The sequence below is a fragment of the Amblyomma mixtum genome, chromosome 8 (genome assembly GCF_055824585.1).
Source record: "Amblyomma mixtum isolate Tamu chromosome 8, ASM5582458v1, whole genome shotgun sequence".
In the NCBI taxonomy this organism is placed as follows: Eukaryota; Metazoa; Arthropoda; class Arachnida; order Ixodida; family Ixodidae; genus Amblyomma; species Amblyomma mixtum.
In genome coordinates, this window is record NC_143019.1 from 133961951 (window position 1) to 133971670 (window position 9720).

At 45.4% G+C, this 9720-nt stretch overlaps 1 protein-coding gene and 1 non-coding gene across 2 annotated transcripts; both read right to left on the reverse strand.

Moving 5' to 3' along the window:
* Nucleotides 1-2415: 2415 nt before the first annotated feature.
* On the reverse strand, nt 2416-2487 carry TRNAA-CGC (transfer RNA alanine (anticodon CGC)). The gene has a single exon. It is a non-coding gene; the product is annotated as a tRNA-Ala (tRNA).
* Nucleotides 2488-5584: 3097 nt separating this feature from the next.
* On the reverse strand, nt 5585-9357 carry LOC149334528 (uncharacterized). Its single transcript, XM_089555165.1, has one exon. It carries the CDS (start codon nt 8649-8651, stop codon nt 7860-7862), a length of 792 nt encoding a protein of 263 aa, XP_089411291.1. The 5' UTR covers nt 8652-9357; the 3' UTR covers nt 5585-7859.
* Nucleotides 9358-9720: the final 363 nt, after the last annotated feature.

Sequence of the window (9720 nt, forward strand, 5' to 3'; positions counted from 1 at the left end):
GTTAAGTTTCGCCTCTAAGAGTGGAACGCGACAGCGTCTTGCAACGCTGCCAGGGAGTCCATAGAACGCCATCGCCCATTCGGTTCTACGCCTCGCTCGTCGGTAAATTGGTTTTTGAGGAAAGGAAATGTATCTGTCTCTCATACCTCGGTGGAGAGAGAGAGAGAGAGAGAGAAAACTTTATTGTCGGCAAAGAAGGGTTCCTGGACGCTTAGCAGAAGGGCCAGGTGGCCGTTAGCTGATAGCTGGCGGAGACCTCTTCGGCGCGCTCGATGGCTCCTGCCTGGACGGCGGGGTCCGAGCTGCGCAGCACTTCTTCCCAGGCGTCTGGTGAGGGATCTTCTATAAGAGCTTCCGGAGGAGAGAGAGAGAGAAAACGTTTATTGCTCTTTCAAGAGATTCGCGGAGATGAAGACTTCTTGGTCGTCCTGCTTGGGCGCTGGCGACTTGAGTCTTCGAGCAAGGGTGGGCCCTCAGTCCAGGGCTCCACTGAGTCGTGCCGCTTCAACAGCGTGCTGTACCAAGGCCCTCTGGACCTCGAGCTCGCTGCTGGAGAGACAGCTCTCCCATTGCTCCTCACTCGGTGTTTGATAATTGTGGAATGCTATGTTTCTTTCGCACTCCCAGGTAATGTGATAGAGTGTAGGTGTACCGCCGCACCAGGGACAGTCTGATCTGAATTGCGTTGGTGACATTTTGCTGTATATGTACAGGTGGATCCTCCGGAGGAGGATCCTCCGGGCAGTCCCATAGCATATGATCGAGAGTGGCAGTGCTAGCGCAGTGTTTGCAGGTGGGGTCTATGAGATCGGGGTAGATGTGGGCGTAAATGTACGGGTTCGGGTAAGAATGGGTTTGAAGTCTTCTCCAAGCCACCTCTTGGTGTTTGGAGAGTGACTTGTGCGGGGGAGGATAGATTATTCTAGAGAGTTTGTAGAATTGGGTAATTTCGTGGTACGAAATCACTGCCTCCATCTCGGATCCCCCTGGACGAGAACCCACCGCTCGGCCGACAAAACCTCGAGCATGTTGGTGGGCTGCTTCGTTCCCTGGGTTCCCTGAATGGGCAGGAGTCCATACCAGTTCTATTTCTCGTTGCAGTGTAATATTTGTGAGTATGTTTCTAGCAGTTAGGGATATTCTACCGCGCGAGAAGTTGCGTATGGCAGTCTTGGAATCACTGAGAATGATGTCAGCGTCAGTATTTGCTATGGCCAAGGCTATGGCCGCTTCTTCTACTTGATCCGCGTACTTGACCGTGACTGAGGCCGCAGAGATGCACTCGCTTCTTCCTGCTATGAATTTGGGTGCGCAGATAGCGAAGGCCCCTTGGCTGAAATTATAATCGGCTGCATCGGTGTATACTGCTCCAGGATGATTAAGGTACTTTCTATGCAGAGCCCGCGCTCTGGCTCGTCGTCTGCCATCGTGGAAGCCCAGTAGCATATTTTTGGGGAGCGGTTTGATGAGTAGTTTGTCGCGCATTCCTCGTAGTAGAGGGCCCGGTCGGTTAGGCATGGGTTCAGTGTTTACGCCTATTCGATCTAGAATCTCCCTTCCCGCTGTAGTGTTGGCCAGTCTTTGGATGTGCATCGCCTTGTGTGCAGTGATGAGTTCTTCTACAGTGTTGTGTATACCCAAGGATAAAAATCTGTCCGTGGGTGTGTTTCTAGGAAGCCCTAGACCAGCTTTATATGCCTGTCTGAGTAACCTGTTTAATCTGTCGATGTCCACCTTAAATAGTTTGAGGTATGGTAGAGAGTAGGTGAATCTGCTAATGACGAATGCATGTATAAGGCGACAGATGTCGGCCTCCTTCATACCTCGGTGGATACCTGAACCTCGCCAGGAGGAAAGGGAAGAGGATGAGAGTGAGCGAAGACACCGTATTCACTAGACGCGGCTTTGTTCATTTGAAACCATCGAGCTGGCATGGCGGAGTGGATAGCATGCTCGTCTCGCACGCCGAAGACCGGGGTTCGATTCCCGAGCTCGACCAATTTCCTACTCGCTTTTATTTATGTATATGGCCTGACTAGAAAAGTTAATTAGGCTAACTGGGTAATTAAGGAATTAACTAAGCTCAGTCCCACTTGGAGCATCACTATACTATCCGTTCAATTGGTTGTACTAGCCAAAGTACAATTGGCCCCGTTTGAAATTCGCGCACTGCTACGTCACGACCGTTTCGACCAATTGAAAAGCGTGACATTCTCTGTCGACAACTGCTGCTTACAACGATGAGACATTAAAGGCTTTCGCCTTAATATGAGAGAAGCCAACAGCCACAGAAACCAAGGCACAGGGGATTTTTAATTTTATTTATTTATTTTATGGTGTTGATCAATTTGTATTACTGAATATGTTATCGCTTAAAGCTAATTCATTAGAAAAGCAGAAGAAAAAACAACCACATGCCGCCGGTGGGATCCGAACCCACGACCTACGAATTGCGCGTCCGGTGCTCTACCTCTGAGCTACGGCGACGGCTGTCAAACCTTGTGCTTTCGGGGGTATTTATGTTTACAAATAACCTAACCTTGGGAGTGTTCACCAGCGCCACCCACGTTCGTAAGCGGCGGACGTAGAACGTTCTGAGTTACCGCTGGTGTGACGTAGAACGTCATCGAACGGCGAGGGTGGAAGCTGTGTGAGAACCCTCTTATGCTTCCTATGGCGTCAAGGCTGCCAGAACCGAGGCGCTCGTTGCCGAGGCTGCCAGAACCGAGGCCTTCAGAGTATCGGCATAGGTAGCGTGACCTTAACTAGTACACTGATTGATTATTTAAGGTACAGGCGCAGTGCACAGTCCCACATGCCACTTCTTAACTACTACTAATTACCAATTAGTCATTCAGTCATTACGTACAATGATATAATCATGAAATCCCTTTATATCATGTTCCGATGTATTTCGATTGCACCCGATGAAGTTTCGATTGGCTATTGATTGATATATGCCCGTATAAGTCATGCGTCCGAAACGCGGAAGCATTTGCTAACACGTCTTGGTCACGACAGTATGAGGCATTAATGACATTCGCCTTAAAAAACGAAAAATGAAGGGAAGAAAAGAAGAAATGGGGAAGCCCGCTTTCGCCGCTGGGATTTAAAACACAGTTGAAGGCACTCCATGAAACACTTAAGAGAAGTTTATTGTACCCTCGATCAAAAAAGGGACATCCGTCCCTCTACAAAAACAGATACATTACGGCGACGCCATGGAACATTTAAGAGAACTTTATTGGACCCTCGATCAAAAAAGGGACATCCGTCCCTAGAGCATGTTGTGTTAGCGAGACTCACAAGCCACATGGCGGACAACAATCTTTACCCGCACAGCATGGTAGGATTTCGCCCCCATCTATCCGCACAGGACGCCATGCTGCAACTCACACACGACATTTTCGACCCGCTTCTTCTAGGTCACACCAAGGCAGTCTTAGCTTTGGATCTCTCCAAAGCTTTTGATCGCATTGAACATCAGACGATCATGACTGCTCTATGCCCCTTGAATGTGGGTGCGCGCTCGTATGCCTACATTCAAGCATTCCTCACTGACCGCACAGCTGAGATACACTTCGGCCCTCTGTCTTCCCCCTCCTACACTCTTCAGAGTATCGGCATCCCTCAAGGATCCGTCCTTTCCCCTTTCTCTTTAATATTACCCTCATCCCCCTCGCCAGAAAATTGGCAACTATTGCCCACCTGAAGCACACTCTTTATGCCGTCGATATCACCCTGTGAACCACCCACGGCAGTGACGGCGGCATAGAGAACACCTTACAGGAAGCAGCCACACTCCCCAAAATTACGCACGGACCATCAGACTGTCTTGCTCCCCAGAGAAATCCGAACTGCTCCTCATCCGTCCTATGAACCACCGCTGTCCCCGCTCTCCCATTGCCATTGCACTGAATGGTGACCCGGTACCTGAGGCTGGGACCCTCCGTGTATTGGGCCTGCCCATCCAGAACGATGGCAAAAACACCGCCACCCTCAAGAGACTCAAGCAGGTTGTAGGCGCGATATCGCACCTCATCCACAGGGTTTCGGGGCATCATAGAGGCATGAAGGAGCGCGACCTATGTCGCCTCATTCATGCCTTGTCCTCAGCCGTGTGCTGTACACTACCCCATACTTACAACTATCCAAACATGACATAAACGCTTTGGATGCTTTGATTCGCAAGGCATTCAAGGTAGCACTTCATCTTCCCCTCAACACACCCACAGAAAGATTACTAGGCCTGGCCCTCCACAACACGATCGGGTGTTGCGAGGTACGGGCTGTGGACTCGGTGAAGGCACTGGTGAAGGAATTGGGTCTTTATTCAGAGAATTTGACCCAAAAGAAAAAAGGACCCCAGGCTCTTGGAAGGTACAGGCTGGCTCCCCGAGCAGCTTCTCTCTTCCGCTGCTGGAGGACGACGGACGCCGTATGGGTGGACGCTGCCTACACGGGTGATGAAGCGACAGCAGCTGTCGAGGACTTCTCTTTATTCGCCGTCCTCACACTACCTCTCCCTCCAGACATGTCCCCAGCGGCTGCAGAGGAAGCCGCCATTGCACTGGCTATCACTCGCACGGAAGCCCGGTATATTTTATTAAGGCGAAAGGCTTTAATGCCTCATCGTTGTAAGCAGCAGTTGTCGACAGAAAATGTCACGCTTTTTTTTCAATTTTCAATTTCAATTTTCAATTTCATTTATTTTCCAGAAAATTCTGGCGGCTGCCTGGACTAAAAGCTGTAGGTATACAGCTTGACGAGGCCCAGGCAGCCGTTACAAGGCATAGGAGCAGACATTGTTGAGAACAATGACATACACACAAAAAAAATAAAAACGAACACATAGTCAGGTTACAGTTTTCACAAAACAGGACATCCAGAAAGCACAAAATCATCAATAAATTACAATAGGGAAATACAGAAAACATATTTACATAAGATACAAGGGAGCAGCTGTACTTTGGCGCGAATTATATGTCAGGAATTATTTTTGAAGAAATAACTCACGCAATGCTTTCTTAGTAGGGTTATTTATGTCTTTATATCTATTTAAAATTACTGGAAGATTGTGCTGTAATGCTTGGAACTTATAGTCAGTGCGAAAATGGGGAACAAACCAAGTGTCTGTGTTGCGAGTATTAACTGTGTGAGCGTTCTGTTTCAATAGCGCAGTGCCTTCAATCATAGACCTAAAGGATGACGACAGATGAAATGAAAGCAATATTCGGAATTCATACATACTTTGAATTTTTAACACACTGAATGTTTCAAAAGCTTGCCGTGTGTGGCTTAGGTAATCAAGATTAGCAATGTGACGTATAGCTTTCTTTTGCAGAAGGTAAATTTTTTCTAAGTTGGCCTTAGTTGTTGTCAACCAGACTAATGAGCAATAGCTTATTTGTGAGACAAATAATGCATTATATATTTGTAGCTTTATTTTACCAGGAAGGAACGCGCGGCAACGAGCAATTGCACCTGTTACCAACGAGAGTTTTTTTATTATCTTCTCAACATGCGAATCCCATGTAAGGTGTGAAGAAAAAGTTACACCTAGTATGGTGTGTTCATGAACAATTTCAATTTCTTCACCACCACAAGTGATCTTTTTTTCTAGACGAAAATTTTTGTTTCTTGCACAAAATAACATAACTTTTGTTTTTGCAGGATTAATTTTTAGTAGATTAATATCAGACCATTCATGAAGCCGATTAAGAAGTTGATTGCACTTGGTGACTAGTTCATTCACATCAGGACCAGAGAACAAAATCGTGCAGTCATCAGCGTAAATAATGAATTTTAAACCTTGGTCAATGTTCACAATACTGTTTATGTAGACATTAAATAGCAGAGGGCCTAGTACACTTCCCTGAGGTACGCCTCTGATTATAGGTAGTAGAGATGATTGGTGGTTTCGAATACATACACACTGTTGCCTGTCAGCTAAGTAAGATTTTATTAAAGATAAAGGGTTGCCACGAATCCCATAGACTGAGAGCTTATGAGTTAGGATACTATGATCAAGGGAATCAAAAGCCTTACTAAAGTCTATGAAGAGGCCAAGGGTTATTAGTTTCATTTCTATATTTTGCAGCACGTGTTCCTTTAACCCCAATAAAGCCAGCTCAGTTGAACGTCCTTTTCTGAAGCCGAATTGTGCATCAGAAATGAGATGATTCTTCTCAAAGAATCGGTTAAAACGATAGTGCAATATCTTTTCGAAACCTTTAGCAAACGTAGGTATTATTGATATTGGACGGTAATTTTTTGGTAAGTTTTTATCGCCTCCTTTATATATAACTGACACTCTAGACTTCTTCATTGCAGCGGGAAATTCTCCCGATTCAATAGATAGGTTGAAAATATATGTAAGTGGAGCAGTTATGTACTCTAAAATATACTTAATGGGTTTAATTTGGATATTATCAACATCAAGCGCTTTACTATTATTCAGGGACATAAACGTTCTGTACACTTCTGTCTGATCTGTTGGCTGAAGAAATATACTTTCAGCCCGTGAGTGTCCTATATCTTCACTAGTTATGTAACTGCTAGCGTGTGCAGAAGATCCGATGAAATGTTCATTGAAAAAGTCGGCAAGAGCACGACCGGTAACTGGGTGGTTTCTATAAATCATTTGATCAGGGAGTGCATCTTTTTTATCTCTTCCTAGTGCACTATTTATTACTCTCCACGCTGCAGCTGGTTGGTGTCTATAGATGTTTACAAAAAGTTTTTCATAGTAAGCAACCTTTGCTCGTCGGAGTTCGGCATTTAATTTATTTCTCGCAGTTTTGAATTTTTTTAACGCCTCAGGACTTCGCATTTTCAGAAATGTATGAAAAAGAGCATTTTTCTGCTTTATAGCTTTTAAATGATTATGGGTCACCCAAGGTTTTCTTATCTTTTTTGATACCTTAAAGGTTTTTATTGGGAAGTGTTTGGAATAGGTTTGAGAAATAATTTCAAGAAAACTTAAATACGCCTCACTGGCATTCGCTTTGCAATACACCGAGGACCAGTTTTGTTGGCTAATGTCATGCTGAAACGCCCTCAGGGAATCATCAGTCATATGCTGGACAGTTATCTCCTCAGAGGTACTTTTCACTTTCATTACAGGGTCACAAAACATAAAAATAGGGCAATGATCACTGATGTCAGATGTTACTGTGCCAGCACTGTGAATCGAGGTTTCAGAGTTGACAATGAACAAATCCAGTGCAGATGAAGTGGATAAAGTGACACGGGTTGGTGTATTAATCACGCTTATGAAACCCAGTGAATGAATACGAGTTGTAAAGTCAACAACATTTGGAGTATTAAGCAAAGTATTTATATTGAAGTCTCCTCCACAAGTTAACTGAAAATTATTGCTTCGAACATACTCCAGGAGCCGATCAAAAAATTCAAAAAACGGTACCAAGTTTCCTTCAGGTGGACGATAAACAACAGTTATAATTTCCAAGTTATTTTTTACAGTGAGAAACTCATATTCATTCGTAACCTTGCAAAATTCCGGAAGAAGTTCGCACTTTGTACACAACTGTACATAAATCGCAACACCACCACCACGTCGAATTTCACGATTCATGAAAAAATTATTATACCCATCAAGATGAAGCATATCGCAGCCTTCATAGTACCAAGTTTCAGTCATCATGATTATGCTGAATTTAAAAGAAAACTGACTTAATAAACAAATAATGTCATCGTGCTTTCCATGAGCAGAACGAGCATTAAAGTGTAATACTGTTTTTAGAGAACGTTGCTGTGGTTGAATGCGTTGTGGTAGGACGAAGCTGTGATACTCCATTTTGATTTGATTAAAGTGTGTCTAGGCAATAGCAACAAAATCACGGATTTGACTCAATCTTTCCAAGGTCAGCCTCACAAGTTATTTGTATAGCATCCGAGGTGTCGGACTGCTTAGCAAAGATTTTCCCATTGAAAGTCCACACTGACTTCCAGTTGTGAGCATACTTCCTCTTTACAGCCATACCCAGGAGTCTTTTCAGGGCCGGACAAAGGTGCTCATTAATGTATATTGGTGCAGTGGTTTCAAACCCAATGTCCTCATTTGTTAGACGGGCCTTTTTCCCTTTCCTCAGTGCGCTATCACGTTTTGCTCGAGACTTGAACTGAACAACAAGAATGCTCTTGTCAGGATTTTTAGTAGGAACTCTGTGGCAACATTCAATGTCATTTTCAATGATTGGCTCATCAATCTTCTCTCCAATTTTAGTGACAATCTGCAACACATTCTCATCATCATGTTTCTCAACACCATGAATTTCTATGTTTGTGTTTCTAGAGTATTGCTCCATGAGGACCATGCGTTTCACAAGTTCATCTTGATTTTTCTCTAGTGACGTGCACCTCGCGTGAAGCTCCCGATTCTGTTCTTCAAGCTTAACATTTTTCAAAATTTCAGCCTCAAGTTTCTTTGTTAGCTCATCTAAAGAGTCATGGGCAAAGTCAAGGCTTTTTGTCATGTTTCGTTGTTCAGTCTTTAGATCTCTGATTTCATTTCGAAGCTCTCTTTCGATACGCTCCCGTGAAGCTTTCACTTCCTGTTTGTACTCTTCCTTCATCTTGGCTAGTTCAGCCTTCAGTTCCTCTTTAAGTTTGGCTATGTCTTTCGCCATGTGGTTGAAGACAATTCAATGCAAACACGCGCAAACACAAAAATGAACGGGAACAGAGCGCACCAACTGGCAGCAGCGACGACGTCAGAAAAGCAGCACAGGCAAAATAAAATTGATACAGTTTTTACACTAACCTGCAGCAAAACGCAGAGACACAGTAAGTTGGTGCTCGCCGTTTATCGTCGCCGCTGCCAAGTGAGGCCGAAGGCGATGGGTCGCTGTCTTTATAGCTTGCGTCTGGTGACGTCAGGAGTCAGGTGAAACAGCCGCCGATAGCCGCAACCGCTGAAGGAAAATCCGCCCCTTTTTGCCGGTAAGGGCAAGCCAACGCTTGCCAGGCTCGTGCAGTCCGCTCGCTGGTTTAGGGCGCAAAGTTCAGACGGTGGAAGGCAATCTGCAGCAAAACGCAGAGACACAGTAAGTTGGTGCTCGCCGTTTATCGTCGCCGCTGCCAAGTGAGGCCGAAGGCGATGGGTCGCTGTCTTTATAGCTTGCGTCTGGTGACGTCAGGAGTCAGGTGAAACAGCCGCCGATAGCCGCAACCGCTGAAGGAAAATCCGCCCCTTTTTGCCGGTAAGGGCAAGCCAACGCTTGCCAGGCTCGTGCAGTCCGCTCGCTGGTTTAGGGCGCAAAGTTCAGACGGTGGAAGGCAATCTGCAGCAAAACGCAGAGACACAGTAAGTTGGTGCTCGCCGTTTATCGTCGCCGCTGCCAAGTCAATTGGTCGAAACGGCCGTGACGTCACGGAGCGCGAATTTCAAATGGGGCCAATTGTACTTTGCCTAGTAACCCTGCAAACAATTGAAGGGATCGTATAGTGATGCTCCAAGTAAGTGGTACTGAGCTTAGTTAGTTGCTTAATTAACCAATTAGCCTAATTAACTTTGCTAGTCAGGTCATATAAATAAATAAAACCAAGTATGAAATTGGTCGAGCTCAGGAATCGAACCCCGGTTTTCGGCGTGCGAGACGAGCATGCTATCCACTCCGCCATGCCAGCTCGATGGTTCGAATTGAACAAAGGCGCGTCTAATGAATACGGTGTCTTCGCTCACTGCCATCCTCCTCC

Bases quoted from the DNA above. Each gene is read 5' to 3' on its own strand.
- LOC149334528 (XM_089555165.1), bottom strand. From the start codon at position 8,651: ATGGCGAAAGACATAGCCAAACTTAAAGAGGAACTGAAGGCTGAACTA.